Here is a 25,508-nt window from a genome sequence, read left to right as displayed (position 1 = left end):
GATGGAGACCCAAAGACCTTCCATGACAAACCCAAGCTTCAGTCAGACCAACTGTGACAACACTGAATATACTTAGAGCTGTTGTACACACAGAGGAAGGAAGCGTCAGTCACAAACAAGGCTTTGAGGCATCTCCCCTAAATCTTCATATTTCTGTGAGGGCTGGTGTCTGGAGAGTTGCCTTGATGTCTTCTCAACCCTCACCTTCAGGCCTGCTCTTCACAGGTCTCCTAACTTGATGCTTAATGTCTGATCACTTAAAGGTTGCACCCAGGAGTGGTTGATATAGCGTTAGTCTGGCTTCAAACATGGGGAGGGCTCCTAAATACCAAACATATGGATTCTCAGTGACTTTGTCCTTCCTTAACAATAGAGATTGCATATGATCTCCATCTAGGACAATTTCTTACCACTCTTCCAAGGGTATTGGTTTTTCTTGTTTCTCAAGCCCCAGGAGCTCTTCACCAGGGCCCTGAAGTAGAGAATGGTATGTTTTCTCAAGTGGTTGAAAAGCTGCATTCATTAGAGTAGGCATCTGAGCAGGGCTGCAGCATGCACAGCTGGAGATGGGCGTTCTAAGGTATTAAAACCTGCATCCCGTTTTTTTCCATGAGCACCTGACATACATCCACAGAGAATTCAGTGGTGGGAGTAAACTCCTCCTTAAGTATGTGGTTCCTGGGGATTTTAAACAACTCTGACACTTTATTTAGTAAACCCTCACGCTGGCCACAAAACTACCTGACACTTTAGTGAATGCTCATTCTGGCCACAGACCACCTCTGACGCTTTAGTCCCTTATGCATCCTCCTCCTGTGTTTGATGATATCTCCCAGCAGGAGGTGGAAGATGAGTCAAAGTTCACATTGTATTCTTCTTGAAAAATATTTCCTCCTAAATTCGGGGGTAAGCATTTGCCAAACCACACCCCTACATAGAGACATCTTCCTACAATAGTCTCTTTCTATTCGTCTTTCTCAATCTAAGGTAGGTGGAGACAGACACTGAGTTGGTCTTAAAATGGACATTTATTCTCCAAATTGAGGCCACAGGTACAACCATTCCCTTCCCTGTCCCCTGCCCATCCCCATAACAAAATTCTCCAATCTTCTCAAAGATTCATCTTTGGCCGTGAAGCATCTTCTAAGGAGTAGCTTCATCTCAACTTTTTTGGGCTCCTGAGGCTGGAAGAATTTCTACTCACAGCTCAGTGTGTACTGTCTGTCTGTGGAGACTTCTTGGCCCTGAGCTCAGTCCAGAAAGTCACCTCCTTATCTTTCAGTCTCTGGGCTTGCTGGGTGGTGGCTCCAATGTGCAGGTACCCTTCCTTCTGGTCATACTCTGGCCAATATGGCAGCCCCTTCCCATTGGGGTTCCTGGGAACAGAATTTCTTAAAGTTACTGTGTGGACCCACATTTCTATGACGTTTCTAGGGATTCCTGGTTTATCTCTGCCAAAGGCTTGTGCACAACAAGAAATTGGAGTGCACCGTTGTCAGAGCACTGTGACTGCAGGGTGAGAATTGATGGCCTATACCTTAAAACCCACCTCTTCCCAACAGTCCCATCCTGCCCAATATCTTGGCAATGTCTTTGTACTGTTCTCACCCATTCCGAGCAAAGTTGGCCCAGAATTTCATCACCATCTTGCTGAGGTTGGTCTCCTCTTCTGAGGCATTACCTGTGGGAAATATGATTATTTATATATAATATTATGTTACTTAATATATATATAATATTATAACTCAATATGGAGTTCATGACCCAGTAATAGCTTGTTATAAATGCAGAACATGGGTTCTAACTCAACAATTGCTGAGTCCAATTATTCATTGCAGGAAGGCCATAGTTAGCTGGTGTGCACTTTCAGTTTGAGAATGAATGATCCAGGACTCAGCGGTGGTCATCCTCTTCATTCCTAGCTGGCTTTGTTTTCCGTACTCACCATCCAGTTCTCCCCTACTCTTGCTGCAGATGCTGCAGTTCAGTGATGCCTTGTATGAAAGCATTTCTGGTATGTGTGTCTTTTCTCAAGATCCCCTTCAGACTTCCATATTCACAGTTTGAAAAAGATATTAGAATAGAAAACATCCTAAAACATACCTAATTGGGAGATGCCCAGAGGGTGTTATCAGCAGCCATTGAAATGGGACAAATCACATGAACTACTGAGAATTAAGGTGTTAAAGATGTTCATGAAAGTGTTTAAAAAATATTATATTATTTGCTATAATATGAGTAAAAGACAAATTTTAGATAATAGGTAAGCATATAGACAGACAGGTGCACATGACATCAGACTCATGGTCAGCAACTGCTTGACATCTTCTTAACTCACATTCTGATATGCCATTCTAAGTGGGAAATCAAGCAGCAGAATTCTTATCTTCAGGTGGGGGAATTGGAAGACACATTTCTGTTAGTTATATTAGTGCTCAACAACCTGATATAAAGCATGATACCTTTCCTGTGGTGTGCTGGAGTGGGAGAAAGCCTCGGCACCTGACAGTTTAACTCATTCCTGTTACCCTGAGTTGGGAAATAAATTTTAGGAGAGGAGAAAGGTGCTCAGGGTCATGGAAGCAAAACTGGAACCCAGATCTCTTAACCACCAGCACACAGGGAGCGAAGCACCATTACCTCTTAAAATAGGAGCTCCGAAGACGGAGTAAAGTTCATCTCCATGGTCTCCCATCACCGTATTTGGTTTTGATAAGAAGCTTGGGTGATATTGAAATTCGTACATGTAGGTGGTGGCTCCAGCATCTGGGGAGACATGGATTCGTGCACAGTTCATGTTATCAGGCATGTCCTTGGATGGTATCGTGTGAAGGAAGCCCTGCTCTTCAGCAGAGCAGAAGAACTCTTGTATCACCTGGACGTGCTCGGCTGTCATGAATGGGAAGTGGAGGGGGTACTTGAGTCAGGCACTCATGGACTTTAAAACTAATGAACAAAATGCACTCCCCAAAAAACCAGATAGGAATTCATGGTAATGTTCTGGTACAGGCTCCTTCCAGGAAGACTCACAACCACGAAGCGTCTTCTAGTCAGACTGGTGTTGAATACGTCCCTGTGTTTTATTCACTCATTTCCAGGAGTGCAAAGAAAATCCAACTACTTGCCTGAAAGTGCTATTTATGTTATTAATTAATGTTTCAAATTAGCATCAAAGTAGTGGGTTTCATTATAATATTTCCACATATATTTTGTTTTATTTGTTTCTTTCCCCCATTGCCCTTCACGCCTATTCCTACCACTTGCTTGGGCCTTTCCTTGTAACCACACCCTGCTATTCTACCTTTAGAACAATGTCTAACATTGCCCTCTTTCCTCTCCCCTCTCCCCAAGGATCTCCTCTATTCTCATTGGCTTCTTTCTAGTTTATCTCTTCCATGCACATATACATACAAACGTAAATCTGAACTCCCCATATGAGGGATTCTCATCATTTATCTTCCTAAGTCAAGTTTATTTTACTTAAACATGATTTCTCATTCAGTTCTTTTTCTTGCAAATATGGTAACCATTTTCTTTATAAAATTTCACTTTTTATATACCACATTTTATTTACCCCACTCATCCATCCAATAGTTCTACTTTTTCACTATTGTGAATAGTGTAGTACTGAACATGAGTCTGCAAGTATCTCTGTGATATTATTATTATTATTATTATTATTATTATTATTATTATTATTAAAATTTAATTACACAGACAGTGAATACAAGTCTTTTATGTTTCAGGAATAACACAGTGTATAAAGCTGCCATTCAGAAGAATAGAAATAAACAAAAACTTACTGATTAATTAACTGATTATGAGTAGACATATCTTATAGAAATTAGTAGAGCTTTTTAAGGTGAAGTAAAGAGATAACATGAAACCTGTTAGCACAAATGTCAAAGATATAAATAGAGTTTAGGACACTCTAGAGCCGGGGCAAGTGAATTCCAAGTCCTAAAGTTGAAAGTCAAAAATAGCACTAACAGCTATAACTAATATAAATATTCTATGACTAAAATAAACTGTCCTTACAGAATGATGTGATTTCTGACATAAAATACATAAAGTATGGGGAGTTGGGGAAGAAAGTAGAAAAACAAACCAAGCCTAAAGCTAGAGAAGGGAGCAAATGAAGATCAGACAGGGATGCCCTGTGAGGGCTGGGAATGCAGTCCAGTGACAGAGTTCTCACCGAGAGTGGTTTGGAACTGAGTTAAATAGCCAGAGATAAAGGTGGGGATGGGAAAAGACAGAGAAAGAGACAGAGAGATTTGTGAGACTATAAAGGTTTATTTAAAAGGTTTTGAGAATAAATATGAAAAATCTTACACTAGTTGACACAGGAATTCAAAAGCTCGTGAGAGATTATTACAACCAACTGTATGAACACAGATTGGATCACCTTGAAGAAGGAGATGAACTGTTAGTTCAATAAATCTTACCAAAACTGAACTAAGAAGAAACAGACAATCTGGAGATCAATAATGAATGAACTTGAGTTAGTGATTCGTGTTTTTCATTCAAGAAACGTGATGCTTTCCCTGAAGGATCACAACTAATATTTAAAGAACTGGGAACCATGTATCTCAAATTCTTACCAAGTTTCATCAAAAGTCAATGGAACATTTCCAGTTTCTTTCCCATGGGGACAGAAACACACAGATAAGAAAATAAGACAAGACACTACAAGAAAAGAAAACTATACCAAGTTCCTTAATGAATACAGATGGGAAAATACTCAACACAACACCAGCAAACCAATTCAATGACATAATGAATAGATAATTTACCATGGTCAAACAGTACTTAGACTTGTGAGTTTAACACACATGGGGACTATGCTATAAGTATAGCTCATGTTATAAGTAGAGGACAAAAACAGGCACCTCATTATATGCAGAAAAATGTTTGATAAAATTTAACTTTCATGATTAAAAAGTTGACCAAATAAAAGATATGGAATATATACACATATATGTATATACTTGATTTTTTTGAGACAGGGTTTCTCTGTGCAGCTCTATCTATGTTAGAACTCACTCTGTAGACCAGGCTGGCCTTGAACTCACAGAAATCAGCCTGTCTCCACCTCCCTGAGTGCTGGGATTAAAGGCTTGCGCCCTACCACCTGGTGTGAGATGGAGTATATTTTGACACAATAAAGGTCATGTGTAAGAGGTCTGGGGTCAACATAGACTCCCAAAGTACTTATAAATAATAAGTAAGTAGAATAAAATTACAGCAGAGGAAATCAACAAATGAAAATCAAATAATGTTTCCTCATACTAAAAGTAAATCGTGTCACTAAGGGAGATGTCTATCCTGACCTCTTTCTGCATTTTTCTCTTCGTGTGTTGTGAAGTGAGCATGTTTGCTCCACTATGCTCCCCCAAAATGATGAATCTCACCTGAGGGACAGAACAGAAGAGTCTTCTCTGCACATACTGAATCCATGACCAAAATAAGTCTCTCTTTCCTCACCATGTTTACAGCAGCCATCTTGTCTGGGCAAAGAAGCCTGACTTCTACCCCAGTACTGGTAACACTAGGAGCCCTTTGCCTCAAAGCTTTCTCTGGTCACTGTAAACTGTTCTTCCCATATGTGCAGCAGATCCAAAACACACCAATGACAAATGCGCAGTGGTGGATAAATAGCCTTTCCTCTAGCTCAGAAGCAATAACCTAAAACCACTCGTCTGATCATTCTCAGAGTTCCTCAGAGCCAACTGCCCACAGCGGGCAAGTGCTTAGCTGTGCATCGCCAACTGGCCTCCGTCTCCTTCCTGGGTTGCTCTTCATCTCCCTGGGATGTTTCCTGGGATCAACGCGAAACTTAACTGCTCATAATTGCAACCTGCCCGAAGAGGCTGCTACTGCAGAACTCTTTCTGCACCAAACTTTGAGGCCTCACCACAAGGAGCTTCCACATCTGCCTATCCTGAGAGGTTAGGAGGTGAGAGACCAAATCTGGTCAGTGTGTTGCGCCCATTCCACCTGTTGGACTCACCTCTGTGGCTACGAGACACAATCACAGATGGCACACCAAACATCACATCCCCAATCAACTCTGGGAACAAATCTCTATTTCTGACTGGGTCATCCGTGTCCAGTGAATACTTCTCGGTGGCAGCAGGAATCCCGTCTTCCGGTATGTTCTGAAATGGATGAACAAAGTGACCACCTCCAGCTGAGCAGTGTGGCTTTTCCAGCCAGTTGAGGACATTTCATTGGTTGTGAGTTTTCTATATTCTGTATATATCCTTCCTGAGGTGACAAAATCATAAAGTTGGAAAACATGGGTACAGAGCCCAAGTGAGTCTCAATCCTTTTTTACTAAGACTGAAGTGACGATCATGAACCTGTGTCAATCTGAGCTAGGTCCTTTGCATATACACTATGGTTGTTTAGCTTGAGGTTCTTGTGGGACTCCTAACAGTGGGAGTGGAGCTGTTTCAGACTATTTGGCTTGCTCTGGACCCTTTTCCTCCTACTGGGTTGCCTCATTCGGCCTTGATATAAAGGTTTGTGCCTGTCGAATTGTAACCTTGTTTACTTGCTATCCCTGTGAAGGCTGAGGCCTTATCTTTCTTTGAGGGGAAGTGGAGGAGGAGTGGACAAGGTGGGGGGTGCTTGGAGGAGTGGAGGGAGGGGAAACTGCAATCAGGATGTAATGCATGAGAGAAGAAAAAGAAAAAGAAATGGTTGGTAATTTGGGCCAGTCCCTCAGCCAGTTACCGTGGACTATAAGATGCTTACAAAGAAATAAGCAGTTTTTGTCAGGAGCCACGTGACCATCTCCTTGTCCAGTTTTACATCAGTTGGTGGAAATTCCATTAGCTGTTTAAAAAATAGTTAAGTGTTTGTGAATTCTCAGGAATGAATAGGAAGAGACAACCAGGAAAACCATCCTGCCCTCTGGGAGATTACAGCTCTAGCTCCTCATCCCTGGGTACTTGTTGACAGAGGTTTCTGTCCCACCAGGTCCCAAAGTCATTCAGTCCTGAAGAAATACACAGAGGCCTACTACATTAACTATAAACTAGTAGGTCTATTAGCTCAGGCTTCGTATTAACTAACTCTTACATTAATTAGCCCATCATTCTTGTCTGTGTCAGCTGTGTGGCTTGGGATCTTTCATCAGCGAGGCATTCTCTTCTTGCTTCCTCTCTGTCTGGGTGACGACTAAAGACTGAACTTTTCCTCTTCCCAGAGTTCTCCCGTTCTCATTGCCCTACCTCTACTCTACATCCTGCCTGGTCGCCCCACCTATACTTCCTGCCTGGCTACTAGCCTGTCAGCATTTTATTAAACAAGGACAAGAAACAAATCTTTACAGGATAAAACCACTGTCTCACAGCAGGTACCGGTCTCCCAGGAGTTTAACAAAAATCAATAAAACAAAAAGATTTTGTATACAGAAACTAAAGGAGTGAGATAAAGACACTTATAAACATATTTAGCAGGCTAGGGGAACTATGTTCCCCTAGGCAGTGGGAGAATATTTAGACAAGGGTTAAAGTAGAAGCAGAAAGCCTAATGACAGAGCAACAGTCTGGGTCCTCACATCCCCATTGCAGTCATTGTAGCTGGGTTCTTCAATTACATCTGAAATTCCCCAGTAAGGGTTGCGAAACTCTCAGCATGTACTGACCCCATCAAGGACTCTACTCTAGAGAATCCAGATTGTTTCAGCAACTTAAGGCACTATGAGCCCCTGCTATGCCTGCCTGAGAAAGTCCAATGCTTTCAAGCAGAAATTACACTTTCTTTAGGGACAACCCACTGATAGGAAGACTGGTTTTTGGCATCTTTCTTACATAAGTCACTATAGAAAGTGGCAATTAGATTCCATCTTACTGAAAACATCCCCAGTCTTGGCGTCAGGGATTTGAGTCCAGGACATGTTTAATCCTTCCCTCCCTGTTATCCATTACTGGGTAAAACCTGCCCTGTTTTAACCACTGTTGGCGAGTTCTGCAATCTCTAAAGAAGAAAACCTCTTTTTACATATTAGAAATAAATCAGTCAGATCACCTTTCTGAACACTGTCCCTGAGGCACTGAGAGGACCCATGGGATCCACGAGACTTGAGGGGCCACGTACAAGTGGGTCTTCCTGTGCCCAAGCCTAGTGCTCCTGAACTCTCAACTGCTTTCTTGATTTATTTGGTTATTTCACTGGCACAATTACTGTCTCTCCTGGCTCAAGAAGCCTGGGAAAAGCAATGACAACATGTTCCCAGACCAGCATTTCTCAGATGACAGGTGACAGGTGACAGGTGAGGCCCAAGAGTGTTACCATGGAAGACTCCACTCATAACAACAGGGACAGGTGCCCTAGACACCAAACAAGACTTGAACAAAGACCTTATGGGTGCACAGTTGGATGGATAATCGGTAGGGGGAGGGGCACATGTCAAACAGTTTTGTTCATGCTCACGTTTGGCAGGATCCAGGCAAACTCTTGCTTGTTGATTCCCACTATATAGGGGACAGTATTGAAATTCTTCTCAGCCAGCATCTCTTCTGGGGCCTTGGGCAGCACCACTCCATCAATCACAGTTGGTGTAAAGGGATAGTGCTGGGGAAAGGGCAGAACAGTGTCTAAAATAAATCACCCGCATCTTCTGCTCTGCCTATCTAAGGGGGCAGCTGGAACGTAGACCCCGTGACTGCAGCTGGAACGTAGACCCCGTGACTGCAGCTGGAATGTAGACCCCGTGACTGCAGCTAGAACATAGACCCCATGACTGCAGCTGGAACATAGACCCCATGACTGTGGAGAGTGGCCACAGACACTCAGGATCCTTAGAAGGGAGCTAGAGTCTAGAGTTACAAAGGCCTGAGTAGGGACATCTATCTATAGCAGGATAATGGTGGCAAAGAAGGGATAGAGGGGCTCCTTGACTCAAATTAAACATGTGTCATGTACGATATATTTCAACTGTAGCATATTATCCTAGAATTAGTCTTCACTATTCCTTACACTACTAACTGTTCCTGAGACATCCTAAAAACACTGTCAATTTGACTCTCTCACACCAATATCAAGAACAGAGAAACAAGAGGAATTTAGAAGTCCCTACAGCTAGATGACCAATATCTTGAGTTAGTCAGAGTGATAACAGCATGGTAAATACAAAGAATAAAATATTCTAAGGAAATTGCTGAGCCAAAGGTTTTGTGGCTAGCTTCTTTCTTTGCCTTCATTGCTAACAATGACAACAAAAGTTAAAATAATAACTGTATCCTCTACTAATTTTGGAATCAAAATTTGTAAAAAAAAATAATGTTTGAGGTAACGCAGACACAGAAAGACAATTATCACATGTACTCACTCATAAGTGGTTTTTAAACATAAGGCAAAGAAAACCATCCTACAAATCACAATCACAGAGAACTTAGACAACAATGAGGACAATAAGAGAGACATACATAGATCTAATCTACATGGGAAGTAGAAAAAGACAGGATCTCCTGAGTAAATTAGGAGGATGGGGACCATGGGGGAGGGTGGAAGAGGAGGGGAGTGGCAGGGAGGGGTGCAGAGAAAAATGTAGAGCTCAATAAAAATCAATTTAAAAAACACAAAAAATAAAATAATGATTTGGAGCACTGAACTGGCAGTCAGGGGAGCAGGCCGGCCATGCTGCTGTGGCTGTACCAACGATCCAGTGACTTTGCTGCTCTTGGCCTCAACAGCACACGCAAGAGATCAGTATGATCCACCAAGGGCAATTCTACCAACTGTAGTTAATTGAAGACTAATGCTGTTAAGGGAGTAAGCTTTAAAACTTCCTTACTTCTTTGGTATCTTCTTGTAAATCAAGCTTCAAGAAGTTCTGTGGAAATAAAGGCACATTATGGTGGTCAGCCTTCTTGATATAAAATCGGATCATTTAGTCTGTGCTCCTAGTTCCTCCTTGGCTGATGTTAGAGAACCCTGAATGGGATCCTTTCTGCGCAGCACAGGGAGGAGCACGGTGAGGGAGGGGCAACAGCAGAGAGTCAACAGGTCCTAGGACCCAGAGTCAGGGTCACTGGAGCTCTGGGGAGAACGTTTTTTCCCCCTGTTCCTACATTCTCTTACAACCATTCCCCCATTTTCTTCTTGTCAGCAACACCCCAATTTCAGTAGAAAAAGGTGGCGAGGATGTGGAAGCATCAAGGGGAGGCTGAGCTAGGGTTATGAACTAGCAGGATGGCATGAGCCTTCTATTCCTTCCCACTCCCCTACTTTCACTTCATAAGTGCAGACGTCTGGGTATGAGAGGGTCACCATATTCCTGAACAGAGGTAATTCTTCAAAATGGGTACGTAACAGTTTCAGTTCAACAAAGTTTGAACTAAAGCTATTATTGCTCGAACATTGGTGCTGGAAAGTTTCTAAGCAGATAGGGTGTAAGTGTAGCATGCTGATAACTTTTATTTTCCCAGGAAACAGGCATGCTTCAGAAGGAAGTCACAGAAGATAAAGCTTAGGTATAGATTCTCAGTAATACCTTCAGAGCACCCAGATCCAGGCACATACTAAGACATTGATTACTCAAGGATTCTATTCCAACCCATCTATTTTCCTGTTCAAAGCTTCAAAGAATAGTGTGCTCTTACAACAGAAAACTCTGACTCCTAGAAGCTCACTGACACTCACTTTCAGCATGTGTGCACATGCATACACACACACACACACACACACACACACACATCAACAACTAAAGAAAGAGAGGTCAAAAATTTGAGAGAAAGCAAGAGGAGGGGCATGAGGAATGAAAGGAAAGGGAGAAGTGATGTAATTATATTTTAATTTCAAAAGCTAAAAAAAATATTTTTAAAAAGAAAGCACAAAATTTGCAGTTGGCATCATTGACTGATACTGATCCCAATAGGTAAAAATCAACACATAATTAAAAATTAACAAAATCTTGCACTTTAGAGTCTGATGAGGGAAGACTGGATGAAGCCTGGGTTGAAGCCTGCAGAGAATGTTCACTACACACTCACCATTTTCAGCGTGACCTCCATGAGTTCATTCTCCGTCTTCTGGCGCAGGCAGTGCACAATGACAGCAGACGTGGTGGTTTTGCACCCAGCAGTAACAGCAACTTTCTGTAAAAGATTTCAGGTAACCGCAGAGGTCAAGAGCAACATCAGTATCCAGCATTTGTGTAGACAGTGGTTTCTATCCTAAACCCCATCTCTAAAGACAGGGAAGTGTTGTTAACACTTTTAGAGCAGCTGGTACGGCTTCTGGGGCCCATGAATTGCTTTTTCTGTTTTAATTATTATTGTGACAGCAGATATCAATGTGTCACATATCTGATTCTGGTTCCTTATAATTCCCAAAATATCTCAAAGAAACCATGAACAGACAATTGAAGAGTCAGGACCCATGATTCCACTGTTTAGTTCAGACCCGTTCCCTCACTTAGTGGTCATTTGACTTCAGCTTCCGGCACCCAGTGTACAGGAACTAACACAGGTGATATACACCCTGGCTCAACATGCAACCAGTACAGAACTGCAGGCCATCTGAGTAACACGATTCAGAGGGAGCTTGGCAAGGCGCCAGCAGAATGTGACTTAGATGAGGCTCTAAAAGCACCTCCTGTTCAGCCACTCATACTTCAGGAATCCCTTGGGATGAATCTCATAAGCACAAAGACAACCCTGCCCAGACCCCAGGAAATCAGGAGAAAATAGACAAGAGCTGTCCAGTGTGGAGCTGACTTTAGTCAGTGAAGAGACGTCCTTCGTAAGTAAACCAGAAGTGAAGACCACACTGCTCTCAGAAATGGCTCTGTGGAAGAGGTTCTTGGCCAGAGGAGACAGCACCTGTGGGGAAAGAGGGGACGAGGAAAGACTTTATACACCCAGGAGAGCCAGCTAATCTTTTCTATAATCATTTTTGAGATAATAGTTACATAAATTTCCCCTTTCCCCTTCCTCCCTCCGGCCTCTTTCACATACCCATCCCTTGCTGAACTCTCAGATTCATGGCTTCTAGTTCCTTACTTACTGCCATTTAAGTCTCCTTCTTCTACCCCCTCCCTTCCCCTACCCACTCATCAAGGGACTGCAGTGCTCTGTGGAAAGGAGGGAACCTCGTCTATCCTGGTCTGCTTCTGCAACCTCAAATCGGAGATCCCCCCACACAACCTCGGTGTATTGAAACCGGAGTATCCACTTAGAAACAAAACAGAAAGTGTACAAGTGCTATCACAATGATCAAAACTACCTAAAAGATAGTTTTGGCCATTCCTAGCTGCAAATTCTGCAATAGAATATTTATTACTCAGAACTTACCCTAAAAAAAGAGTATCATAATAAAAAGGACTGAGGATATAGCTTATTTGGAACAATGAACAGGAAAATGAAAGAGAGAGGGGCAGGGAAGTGTGAAATGATCAGAGGTACAGAGAACATTTAATTAATATTGTACTTATTATAATAGAAACATTTGAAATACTTCAACACCCATATATTACAATATTAGGTAAATAAGCAGTTCCTCAGTTTTGATGTGAAATAGTGTGAAATTATAAATCAAAATATTATGTAAGAATGTATAATGTTTGGGAAGATATTTTTAAGACATTACATTATTAAGGAAAGTGTCACTGTAAAAAAAGGAATATAATTAGACAATATGAGTCAGAGAATGGATAGAGAGATGATAAAGATATGATGAGTGATGGATTGATAGATTATGGACAGGTGCATACATAGATCAACGGACAGATGTAGATGCATATATAGATGTTGTAGATAGATTATATAGATAGATACATACATTGGTTTTTAGATGACCAATAGATACAGATAGATCATAGATGATCTATGAGAAGTGGTGAGTCTTGATGCTAAATAATTAACAAAGAGGAAAATCAACCAAGTGAGAAGACTAAGATTGTGGCTGTCCAAGACTGTAACTGGACCGGCTTATGGTTCTAGAAAACAAAGTTGGACAGTAAACTTTCTAGATGACAAAGACTTAGTTTTTTCCTTAACTCCTCCTCATCTAGTGTTCTGCAACAAGTAGATTCCTGAAATTCTGTATTGAAAGGAAAGATGCTTTGGTCCTTGGAGATGGCTGGTCTCCAAGAGCTCCCATAGCAAATTCACCAAAACTAAGCTTGGATTGACAGGGACACTTACAAGAACAGAGACACTTTCACTTCCTGCCGACTCTCCAAAGATGGTCACAGAACCCGGGTCCCCTCCAAAACTGGCAATATTGTTCTGGATCCACCTCAGTGCAGCCACCTGATCCAAGTGGCCCCAGTTCCCCAGGCTGTGTTCATCCCCTGTGCTACAAGAAAATAAAGGGGGACATAAATAGAATAGCAAGGCTCCCATCCCAGGTCCTTGTATTGTTGGAGAATATTATTTTAAGATGTGTTACTTTTGATTATGTTGCATTTGCTTCACTTTGTGAAGCTGTGTTGCTGAGCCTGTCTAAAACACCTGGCGGTCTAATAACTGAATGGCTGATAGCGAGGCAAGAGAGAGAAATAGGCAGGGCTGGCGGGCAGAGAGGATAAATATGAAAAGAAATCTGGAAGAATAGGGATCTGGGAATGAGAAAGGAAGGAGGAAGACTTCAGGGGCCAGCCACCCAGCCACCCAGCTACACACCCAGACACTGAGCAAAGGAAAAGAAAAGGTATATAGGAACAGAGAAAGAGAAAAGCCTAGAGGCCAAAGATAGGATAATTTAAGTTAAGAAAATCTGGCAAGAAACAAGCCAAACCAAGGCCGAGCATTCAAAACTAAGAATAAGACTCTGTGTGTGATTTATTTGGGAGCTGAGTGTCACCCCCTCCAATCCAAAAGAGTAAAACAACCAACAATATTGGATAGACTGGGGGTCCTCAGGGAACCTTCCAGAATTCGGCTATGCTTTAATGCCTGACATAGAGAACTTCCCCTGCCTCCCATCCTTACACTGATCTTTATGGGGCTCTCACTGTTTCTTTTAGAGATGGTGTACTGAGTATCCATCATCCATCCCACTGCCCTCAGGGACATAAAAATACAAAATCTGACTACATTCATTTTGCACTGCAGAACACAAGCCAATAGATTCAAAGGGTATATATCATGCCACTAGGAGAAGACAGTCACAAGGAAAGAGGCAAAGGTAAAATCATGAGGCCATAAGAAACATCCCTCCATGGTCTCTGTTTCAGTTCTTTCTCAAATTCCTGTCCTAACTCCCCTCAGGGATCAGCAATGATTGGGATGTAAAAGCCAAATAAACCTTCCTTTCCTAAGTTGCTTTTGTTATGGTGTTTTTATCACAGCAATGAAAAGAAAACCAAGACAACAACCCAGCCCTCTCTTCTCCCCAGCTTATTGTCTTCCCATGTGCTTTTCCCTTTTATGGTACAGATTTAAGTTCATTTCCTCCACTAATGCATTGTAAAGTAGAGCCATTCATTGCCTGACTCTGCTGAAATAGCCCAGTCTGTTTGCTGGCTCTGGGCCACCCAGATTCTGAGCCTAATACTTCTGTTTTCTTTATCATCAATCACTTTCAGGGTGCTATTTTTTTTTTTAAAGACCAAGGCAGGTCTAAGAAGTCAGAAAAAGAAGTCCGAAACCCTACCTGAAGAATCCCCAGATGCCCAGGCGGTACTGAATGGCCACCACCACCACGTTTTCATGGGCAGAGAGGGCCAGTCCATCATAGGTGGATGCCCCACCCACCACCAGTCCTCCTCCGTGGATCCACACCATCACCTGGACAAGAAAAGAACCATCCTGGTCATAGAAAGTAGAACTGGGGAGGAGCTCATGCATTTTCCGGCTTAGTGTTCTTGGCCAGACCCTGGCTCTGGGAAATCACCACTCAAATCAAAGGCGTGGCAGCTGATTGCAAAAGGTGTCTGTCCTCATCTCGTGTGGATGTGCCCAGGAGGCCACCACAGTCACCATCCTCGACTTTCCTTCACCGGCCCGCCCTTTACAGTGTGTATCCAGGTCTTCCCAGAGTAAGAAGCACTATCACGGGAAACAGAGGGATCCAGGGATGTCACATGCTCTCGGCCACTGCACCATCCTGATGCCTAAAAATTAGCCAGGGGCGGTATTCAAATTTTACTTTCAGCTCTGATAATACCAACATATGTGAGGATTGTCTCAAGATCCACACACAACCTCAATGGTACCCCTTCCCAATGTTCCCTTTCTCTGTCGTCTCTGCACACTCAAGTTCCACCCCACCCTACGAAGCCCAGTTCACATACACATCCTCTATGACGTCTTTAGTCATTTAAGTACCCGAGTGCCTAGAACACATCAAAGACTGTGAGAAGACTTGAGGCGGAGGGAGGACACGATAGCCTCCAATTCACAGTTTCTGGATTTAAAAAGCTCAAGTGTAATAGAACAGAGAGAGGACAAAGTTTATAATGTTGCACAACATTATATATGTTATATATTTATATAACATTACTGTTAAGTTGGGAGCATAGTCCCCAGCCCCTGGCATCTATCCCAGACTCCCTGACCTGGGAGTTTCTTTGGTCTGGACTCTAAATCCCAGCATGCCACTCCCACAGGGTATTTAAGTGAGCTCCCAGAGGAGAAACACATGGTTTGGAGTTTGCATGGGCTCCCTGCTGTCCTGTCTCCCTGCTATGCACTTGGCCACCCAAGAGCATCTGACTTAATAAAACAATGGGCGTTTAGATTTGGTTTGATTTGACCTAATTGGATTTCCTGCGCCGGCAGAGCTGCTTTTTTTTCTTATCAATTACTAATAAAAATAATACAAAATATTCAGTGAGAGTGTTCTGAGTAATTTTAAATGATTATCTACAATGTAGATACTTACATGGTCCACCCTGACAGATAGGAATATAGGTGAGCATGAGAGACTACTCCCTAATAAAAGCTGGAGATGGGACCTAGCAGCTGTCTGGCCCCAATGACTTCACACTGAGTTCCCATCTCCTGCCATGGCTCAAGGTCACAATCCAGTAACATGCTGCTGACCTGAGTTGGAGCTCCTGAAACTCTATGGCATTAACAGAGTAAGACCATAATCCCTTCTCTCTGGTACATCGCTGCTGCTGTCCTACCTACTGAACCAGGACTGGCTAGGCAGTCACCATTGAGTGGCCACAGGGATAACTCTTCTGTGAAGAGGAGAAACTAAGAAGGTAAGACATGGCGTGGTCTTTCAGCAAGTGAAATGTAGACCAAGGATTCAAACCCAGGCCCTGCGGTCAAGGTCTTGTGTTCATTGCTGGAGTGGGGACCTACCTCCTACCCCCAGGCTCCCAAAGGTCCTATTTCTCTTCCTATAGAACTAATTATGCCCAAGGAAGGACTGAGTCAAACTCGTCTTGAGTAAAACCTGAGATCAAGGACTGGTGGGCAATGACGTGCTCAAGACGTTATGATGTGTATGTATGTGCAGACCACAGGACAAGGCTCTCCATAATGGTCTGTGTTCCTATTCCCTATGAGCCAGAGACTGACTATGTAGATACACTGAGTCCACAATAGAGGCGAATCAATGAGCCAGAGTGAAACTTATTCTCACCTCCTCATGCAAACTACACATGTTGAGAACCAAACACTATTCTCAAGATTACAGCCTCCTCCTTCACTCTGAGTTCTATCCTAGAGGATTCTGGGAGACTGGGTGAGTTCTCACACCCTGTCTTACTCCACTTCAAGAATCATCTCTTTTACAGTAGTCCTTCCCCAGGACTCTGGCCTACAACTGGCAGCCTGCCCTATCCCTGCCTCTTCATGTTTCTATAGGACATGCTGACTCACTAGGCAGGCCATCGGCACCTGCCAAAGGCAACTAGGGAGGGGAGGGAGAAATCATAAAATCACAGAAAGTTGGCAACAGACAAGAAGAGTGCTAATGGGATTGCCCAGAGTCCTCCCTCCCTACTGCAATCAAGAGCCTTACTTTAGAGTTTCCACCTAGAAGCTGTCACAGGCGATGTGGGGGAAAAGGCAGCGCACAGCTCCCTTGCCAGCCCCTGCCTAGGAGCACAGATGTGAAGACGGAAGACCCAAGCCCTTGTCCTGTGACCCCTTCTGTGTGCCCTCTTCCCTACCCAAGCCTCAGTTTCTCTACCTGTGTAGAAAGGCTTGGGCTATTCATTTTTCTCTTTCTGGCACTAACATCATTGTAAATTGTGTCTTAGCTGCTCTGGGATCAGATTCTAATCTAATAACTGAAAGTGGTCTTCTTCCTGTTAGTAGCATAAGAGAACATGTAAAAATCAGGTTGTAATTCCAGGTGGGCAGCAAGTCTGATGTCTTTGGGCAACGGTGAAATAAGGAACAATGCAGTGAGGAGTCCCTTGAATCAGTCTGACCATGTACCCTGTGTCCAGCTGCTGTTGTTGCCTTCTAGTGGCCCAGAGATCTAGATGCTGGAGCTCATGGGTTTGAGTCAGTGGGTTGTGCACTTACCGGCAGCCTGTCCCTTTTCTTCTTCATCAAGTTGGCAGGAGTGTAAATATTCAGGTAGAGACAGTCTTCAGAAAACTCGAGATCAATTTTCTCCTTGCGGTTCGTTAGGAGGTCATTGACTATCTTCCCTCTCACCGCATCTTGGGAACACCTAGGAGGAGAGAGAAAATAGCAGATGTTCCTCTAGAACAAAGCTGAAAACACCACCTTGGGGTGGGCACTGCACTTGAAGGGCTGGCACTGTGGGTGGAGCTATTTTCACTAGACCAGACTTGGGTGTAATTGGTGAGGGTATCTAAGAATACTAGTGAGAACCCTGGGGTTCTTAGAGTTTCCCATCCCTGAAGATGGAGATAAACTTGATGCCTCCCCCTTCCAGAGCCTTGGGATGCTCTGGGCCAAGAACAAAAATGCTCATATAGTGCCCTATTCTGGGAGATGACGTCCCCACACTACCAGTACATGGCTCTGTCCTCCTATGTGCTTTAGACAGTGGGCTGCAGGGTATCTGTGGTCCTCTATACTCTACGTCTTGGGAGACTCCTATTAATGCAAAGGGTTCCCTCCGATGGCAGCCTGTTGCAGGTCAGGAGTGATAATTTTGTGTGATGACCTCACAAGAACTGCCTTCTAGTCCTGGTTCAGCCATTGATGAGCTGGATGGCCTTGAATGAATTCAAGCTTTGCTCTGAGTCCCAACCTCCCAGGTCCATGTGAGGTGAGTGCTTAAGGGGGTTGCATATCAGGTCTTTTATTGTCTTCTTATTCCAGCAATCACTATTGCATTCTCTGATAACAGATTTCAAAGATGAAATGCTAGCAATTGTGTCTGGTACTGATATACATTCTCCTAATGTACAAACTCATGGGGCAAACCATCCCTATACTTGGATTCTCCGTTTACTCTCAGGTTATAGGTGAGAAAACCAAGACAGGAAAGTTTGAGAGTCTGCCCAAGATCACACAGCTAGGATGATTCAGGCTCTGAAGTGCTTTTAATCCAAGTAAATTATAAGTAACATTGTCCAAACTTATGTAACACAGGTGGAAGTCACCTGGCCTCAGTATGTACAAGAAACAGTGAGGCTCTCAGTGCCAGGATGACCAAGTTGCTGAGTGGCTAACGTGAAGCCAGGAAAGGCATGTCTAGATGCCTATTCTCTGGAGGCTTTCTTATATCAACAAAAGTAAGGGTTATAGTACTCATAAAAGCAATAACTCAAACAAATGATCAAAATGAGGAAAATTCAACTTTACTAGTATTCAAATAAATTCTACAACACTAAAGTATATTTATTGTGGTTCCAGTTATTATATTATTTGCTTATTTACCCAAGATTCACAAATTATTCATTTTTTATTTATTTTATTTATACATATGTGTATGTGTAAATGAGGGTATACACACAGTGTGAGGGTGCCCATGGAGATCAGAAGGTTGCATTGGATAGCCTAGAGATGGATTTACAGGCAGCTGTGAGCCACCCAGTGTTGGTGATGGGAAATAAACTCTGGTCCTTTGCAAGCTCAGCAACTGCTCTTAATTGTTGAGCAATCTTTTTAGTGGCCACAGATTATTCTTTTAATAAGCCCAAGCACTGGCAGGTGTCTGTGAATGAATCTTCTCATGTGTCTAAGGAAGAAGCCGACATACTTGGATATACCTGGAGGGAAACTTAACAAAAGACTCTTACTCTTTTCTCAGAAATGTTATTTCTTAGCACTGACCCTAAAACAGTTATTAATATGTGCAGTTATTAGCCATAAGATCATAGTGTTATATATACCATTGAGAATACCAAAGACAATCTAATGACACCATATTAGAGACTGAGTAGATACGTTTCAGTTCAGTGTTGGATGTTAGGTTGTTATTAACTGTCAGACTGCACTATTTAGTGTCAGAGGGGTATTGACAGAACAAGTAAGCCAGGCAGCCCCCTATGCTATCCAAATGTATGACCCATTTTCTGGAAACAGACAACAGGTAAATAAGTAACATTAATGCTATTATAACAGTTCTGTGAATAGAAACATTGTATGTGGTTTTTGTTTTCTTACATTTGTTTCTGTATGTTTCTTGACTTGTCTGCTGTACTCATAAACTATATTTGGTATCAGAACATAAAAACAACAGATATGATTTCATAAAAGGAAAGAAGGCAGCCAGAGGTGGAATCTTGGATATTCTCAGATAGTCCTTACCTAGTAAAGAAATAACATCTTAACTGATGTTTGTGAGTGTCTTGGGTTCTCTGGGGGTGGCTACAAGGCCATATAGAACTGCTGAATTTTTACCATCTGATCAGGCTAATTGGGGCACACAAACCATTGTTAGCGGTTGTTAACTGGTTGTTAGTGGAGAGCTAGACATGTCTGGGACAGGCATTCCCTACTCCATCCCCATCAAATTTTGGCAAAGAAGAGAGAGCATTGGGATAGATAACACTGGAATGTCTCTTTTTCTTACCTATCATATTCTAACATGTTGCATTATGTATTTGTTAACTCCTGTGCTTTCTCTTGTCTCTCCCTCGTACAGAAACACAGTTTAGTCATTATAGGACTTTGAGTTTGGTTCATTAACGGATCTTCAAACTAGAGAATACCTGACTTACAACAGGTGCTCGAGGCATGTTTGCTAAACACAAGACTACAAAAAGCTATTATGGTTCTGAAATGATTCATTCTATAGTATTCCTGAAAGATTCCAAAGCAATGTATAGTAGATAAGATAATTGTTTGGATTCCTTCCTGCATCACTGAGAGACATATTTCCTAAGTGAAAGAGGCCCCAAATCAGTCCAGTGGCTTACATAGGAGGGTAGGAGGTGGCATTCTTCACGAAGCTCCAGGGCTCTGCAGGTTGTGGTGGAGCAAACCTCAGGGATCCAAGAGGAGGCTTGGCAAAGGGGACACCGAGGAAGACGGCCACAGGCTGTGCGAAACCTTCTAAGCTGACGTACTTCCCCAGGACTTTGCCATGCCTGGTGTTCACCACAGGTGATGAGGATGGGTGTCCTGGTGGACAAAGAGAGGACACATAAATTCATAGAAGGAAAAGGTCAGACCTGGGTTCTGGGTGGATTGGGACAGTTTGATGGTGTGTCATTGAATGAGTCACTTGAACTATCATAGGTCTCATTCGCTTCTGACACAAAAAGTCTAAGAAGAAAATTGCCCTTATGTCAGAGCACTAAATGAAAAAGTAAGCTGAAATTGGAGCTAGAAAAGTATCCATCCAAAGGTCACTGCAAAAACAGAATAGGCTAAAATAAACAAAACCTTGGCTTCCCTCTTAGAAGCCTCTGGAAACTCTGAGCCAGTAAGATCCTAGGCAGAAACACATGTTGGATGAGGAAACAAACAAGAAGTTACCCTTATCCCAGAATGGCCAGGCAAATGCTGAGATGAAGGAAGTGCATCCTGAGAGGAGAATCAGGATTTAGAGGAAAGGAGGAGGCTTTCTGATTGGTGCCATTCACATTGGAACTGGCACTTGAGGTAAGAAAGATGAAAGGCAAAAAATGTCAAATGGAAAAAAGAAAGCATATTTAATAAATGGTGCTGGCATAACTGGATATCAATACGCAGAAGAATGAAAATAGATCCATATCTATCACCATGCACAAAACTCAAGTTCAAATGCATCAAAGACCTCAACATAAACCCAACCACACTGAACCTTATAGAAGAGAAAGTGGGAAGTACACTTGAAAACACTGGCACAGGGAACCACTTCCTAAATAGAACCCCAGCAGCACAGACACTGAAAGAAACAATTAATAAATTAGACTTCCTGAAACTGAAAAACCTCTGTAAAGCAAAGGACACGGTCAACAAGACAAAATGACAGCCTATAGAATGGGAAAAGAGCTTCACTAACCCCACATGAGACAGAGGTCTGATCTCCAAAATATACAAAGAACTCAAGAAATTGGTCACCAAAAGAACACATAATCCAATAAAAAAAAAATGGAGCACAGACCTAAACAGAGAACTCTCAACAAAGGAATCTAAAATGGCTGAAAGACACTTCAGGAAATGTTTGACATCCTTAGTCATCAGAGAAATGGAAATCAAAACAACTCTGAGATTCCATCTTACACCTGAAAGAATGGCCAAGATCAAAAACACTGATGACAACTTATGCTGGAGAGGTTGTGGTAAAAAGGGAACACTCCTGCATTGCTGATGAAAGTGCAAGCTAGTATATCCTCTTTTGATGTCAGTGTGATGATTTCTCAGAAAATTAGGAAACAACCTTCCTCAAGACCCAATAATACCAGTTTTGGGTATATATCCAAAGGATGCTCAATCATGCCACAAGGACATGTGCTCAACTATGTTTATAGCAGCATTGTTTGTCATAGCCAGAACCTGGTGACAACCTAAATGCCCCTTGACTGAAGAATGAATAAGGAAAATGTAGTACATTTACATAATGGAGTACTACACAGCAGAAAAAAATAACGACATCTTGAACTTTGCAGGAAAATGGATAGAGCTAGAAAATATTATTTTGAGTGAGGTAACCCAGACACAGAAAGACAATTATCCCATGTACTCATTCATAAGTGGTTTTTAAATATAAAGCAAAGGAAACCAGCCTATGAATCACAATCCCAGAGAACTTAGACAACAATGAGGACACTAAGAGAAACATATATAGAGATCTAATCTACATGGGAAGTAGAAGAAGACAAGATCTTCTGAAATTAGGAGCATGGGGCCCTTGGGGGAGTTTTGAGGGAAAGTGGAGAGGCAGGGAGGGTTCAGATAAAAATGTAGAGCTCAATAAAAATCAATAAAAAAGAAAAAATAAATTAAAGAAAGATGAAAGGCTGAGGGATAACTGAGCAAGAAGAAATAAGAATAGCACAGGGCATGGCTACGAGGGGAAGGTGGCATATGACTGCTTGTAGAATTCTGTAGGAAGGGTAAGATAATCTTGGATGAGAAGGTAAAAGTCAGGGAAGGAAATATCATTAGGTTTCATGCCGAGAAGAAGAATACAGCAATAACAGTTTTGGTCCCAAGATCACAATGATCTTCTAAAATATCCTGGTGACTCTCTGTAGGGTCATCTAAATGTAAAGAAAACTGGGTATCAGGCCCTGTCTGAACCATTGGCTCCATTCTTGCAAAGCAGACAATCTTTGCTCGTGTCCTCCAAGTTTCCTCATCTGTCTTCCTTCTACCTGCTGTCAGATCTGAAGTGACAAACTTGATCTTTCTTCTAGAGGCAGAAGGACATTCCCGCACTTCACCATCAACAATCCCTTTGCTTCATCGTTTGATGACGAGTTATGTTGTTAGAACATCATTCATAAGAAATGAGTTCTCTTGCCTTCATGTTGTTCCCCATTGTATACAGATGGTGTAGGTAAAAAAGTACACATTCTTAAAATATGCTTGCAAAAGAAAATTTCACACACCATCAAATAGAAAAATAGTTTGTGGCGCTGGGGTGTCTTCATGGGAAAGTATCTTATAAAATGTCATCCATGACACATGGCTTCAATAACCAACATCATAATGGGTACATTTGGGTTACTTTTCATTGTTTCTGTTACTAATTACTGTAAATAAAAACAAATGAAGATTGGAGTAGAGATGTTAATGGCATTTAACTAGTGATGTTTTGACTTAATGGCATTTAACTAATGACCTAAGTTTTTACTTTAAGATCTTTAGTATATAAGAACATAATTCGTCCAAAATCTAATATGAGCTTTATAGAGATAAGAGCAATTAACACTGTAAACCCTTTGGAGAAAATGAAGTTATAGGCTTGGGGTCTGGCCTAATGTCATTAGAAGTCAATCCTACATTTTTCTCCTTTTGTCATTGGTGTTAATTATTCCCATGTCACTTGGACCAGACTTCCTGGGAAACCTGGGCATGAGGAGATCTAAGACAACAACACTGCATGTTGATTGTTTTCATGAACTTTAAGAATTTTTTTCCTGAGAATAGGGCCCATTAATAATTAAGAGGAAACTGGTCTGAAGAAATATAAATAAATAAATGAGAAATGAAGACTTGTTACCTGCCCTGATGTAGGGCTAAAGAAAAGCAAAAAACAGTATACTAAAGTGTGAGCAAGCGATGTTGGCTTCTTATAAGATGAAGGCAGTGATCTACCAAGCAAATACCTTGGTAAAAGATGCCATTAGCCAGGTGTGATGGGATGCACTTGTGACTGAGATTGAGCTCTGAGGATCACCTCGAGTTTAGACTAGCTTGGGATAAATAGTAAGACAAAAAGAAGCAAAACAGAAAGGAAAATGTCTTTGGGTTTGGTCCTCTCGGTACCGGAAGACGGTGAGGAAGGGGCAGGTGGGGCGAGAGTCACAGCATGGGTGCAAATGACTCTATAGTAGGTAGAGGAGGTGTAAGTGAGGGGAGAGATCCAAAGATGAAAAACAGGCACGAATCCGGCTTCGAGTGAGAGCAGTCCCAAGAGCAGTGTCAGGAGGACACGTGCCGTGAAAGCCAGGGCAGTAGAAGAGGAGGGATTGGCAAAATTGTTAAATGTCAGGTTACAAATCACTTAGGTATAGGGGGACATTAGTTCAGTCCTTCCCTCATATGAACCTTCCCTCATATCAGTCAAAGTAAAGTGTGTTTGGATATAATGAGGAGGGGTGACAAGAATGTTACCAGCAGCTGACAGTTATATGCCAAATTTACATTTCAGTTCCTTTACTACTCCCTAAAGTCTTGCTAGGTACTGTTAATATACCCGCTTAACAGTATTTGGAAGTATGAACCTCCAAAGGATGGAATCGGAGTGGCATTGCCTGGGTGACCAGCAGTGCAGAAGCATTCATCTCCATATCCCTTTCTTACTGTTACACAGTTCTAGGCTTTTCTCAGTATCTTATGTCCATGGGAAATATAAACCTAAGAAGGGATGAGGCTGCCAGGTCCCTGATGACTGACCACTTGCTCTAGATTCATGAGCCAGAGGTGAATTTCTAGACAACTCTGAGGAGAGTATATATTTTTGCGAGTCTCAATTTCTCAGCTACTGAAATAGAGCGACTATATATTGAGACTCAACGCTACACTATATACTAACTGTGAATATAGTCTGTGTGTCTGACGCTTTCACTTGTAGGACCCATTACTCTGCAGGAACTGTCTGTCACTCTTAGGATCTATCCAGTCAAGCCAGTGTTCCTTGCCACTTTCCTTAACCAGACCTCATAGCATGAACCACATCCTCTGTCCTCATCCCTTAGAACCGTACACCACACAATCAATTCAGGCAGTGCTCCCTACTTTCCCTTGCAATTCAAACAGATCTTACACCTATATCTGCTGCTTCACCTCCTCGTTCAGAGGAGATCCTACAGAGCAACTTGCCAAGACTTTCCTGACCGAGCCTGGTTCTTCCCCTTTGCTCCTCACCCAGTTCTGTGTCCCTTCCCTTCAGAACACCTAATAACAAATGCCTTTCCCACGGTCATTGGATCTTGATGTGTTGACCTGGCCCTATCTTTTCTTTTAATCCACTCCATTTGAAATCTATCCTTATTTATCCACGTGTTTCCTTACACTTTCTCTCAACAACCACCATGCTACACACTTTAGAAACAACAACAAAAGTCTTTCTAATCTACCCTACAGTCCAGTAAAGTAGGAAAACAGCTATCTTTGCCTCTCTTTGTGAGGCACAGGGTTGACTCCTTGCCTTTCTTCACCATCGTGTGCTCCTGGGTCTCAGAGTTATTTATCCTTTTCTATCCCAGTGCATCCAGGCCCAGGGCAACCCTGGTCTGGGTCACCCCACAAGCAAGCCCAGGTCGAGAGAATCAAAACCCTGCATAATCTATCTTACCTTTGCTATATACATATCTCTGTCTGCCTCCATCTGGAGCAGGTATTTTGGCTTGTATTTAAAAGAACTCACCCAATGCCATGCAGGCTGATAGAGACACCAGAACCAGCGCACAAAGGCACATCATGGACAAACAGACTTGCAACCCAGGGAAGACTTCAACTCAGATCTGCAATAAAGCAAAATAGAGTGGCCCCACCCATGTGCTG

The 25,508-nt window shown here is 42.4% G+C and overlaps 1 protein-coding gene across 2 annotated transcripts; it reads right to left on the bottom strand.

Moving 5' to 3' along the window:
- Positions 1 to 1,020: 1,020 nt before the first annotated feature.
- LOC121446857 (carboxylesterase 1E-like) lies at positions 1,021 to 25,508 on the bottom strand. Of its 2 annotated transcripts, XM_041649714.1 has the most exons (14): positions 25,372 to 25,508; positions 20,267 to 20,471; positions 17,451 to 17,601; positions 14,614 to 14,747; positions 13,161 to 13,314; positions 11,733 to 11,837; positions 11,007 to 11,111; positions 9,809 to 9,847; positions 8,446 to 8,586; positions 6,763 to 6,843; positions 6,014 to 6,161; positions 2,641 to 2,766; positions 1,609 to 1,681; positions 1,021 to 1,376 (listed from the first exon to the last, which is right to left on the bottom strand). In XM_041649714.1, the coding sequence occupies exons 1-14, from the start codon at positions 25,424 to 25,426 to the stop codon at positions 1,208 to 1,210; spliced, it is 1,686 nt and encodes a 561-aa protein (XP_041505648.1). In that variant the 5' UTR covers positions 25,427 to 25,508; the 3' UTR covers positions 1,021 to 1,207. The 2 variants fall into 2 exon arrangements, with proteins under 2 accessions (XP_041505648.1, XP_041505649.1); XM_041649715.1 differs by lacking the exon at positions 6,763 to 6,843.

The sequence above is a fragment of the Microtus oregoni genome, unplaced genomic scaffold (genome assembly GCF_018167655.1).
Source record: "Microtus oregoni isolate MIOR12 unplaced genomic scaffold, Mior012 000004F_ref0000308, whole genome shotgun sequence".
Classification (NCBI taxonomy): domain Eukaryota; kingdom Metazoa; phylum Chordata; class Mammalia; order Rodentia; family Cricetidae; genus Microtus; species Microtus oregoni.
This window is presented reverse-complemented; position numbering and strand designations above follow the sequence as displayed.

Excerpts from the sequence above, each read along its gene's own strand:
- LOC121446857 (XM_041649714.1), bottom strand. The coding sequence starts at position 25,426 with ATGATGTGCCTTTGTGCGCTGGTTCTGGTGTCTCTATCAGCCTGCATG. Across the intron at positions 17,602-20,266 it reads GCCACCTCCTACCCTCCTAT|GTGTTCCCAAGATGCGGTGA; the intron begins GTAAGCCACTGG and ends CTCTCCTCCTAG. Across the intron at positions 11,838-13,160 it reads GTGAAAGTGTCTCTGTTCTT|GTGCTGTCTCCTCTGGCCAA; the intron begins GTAAGTGTCCCT and ends CTTTCCCCACAG.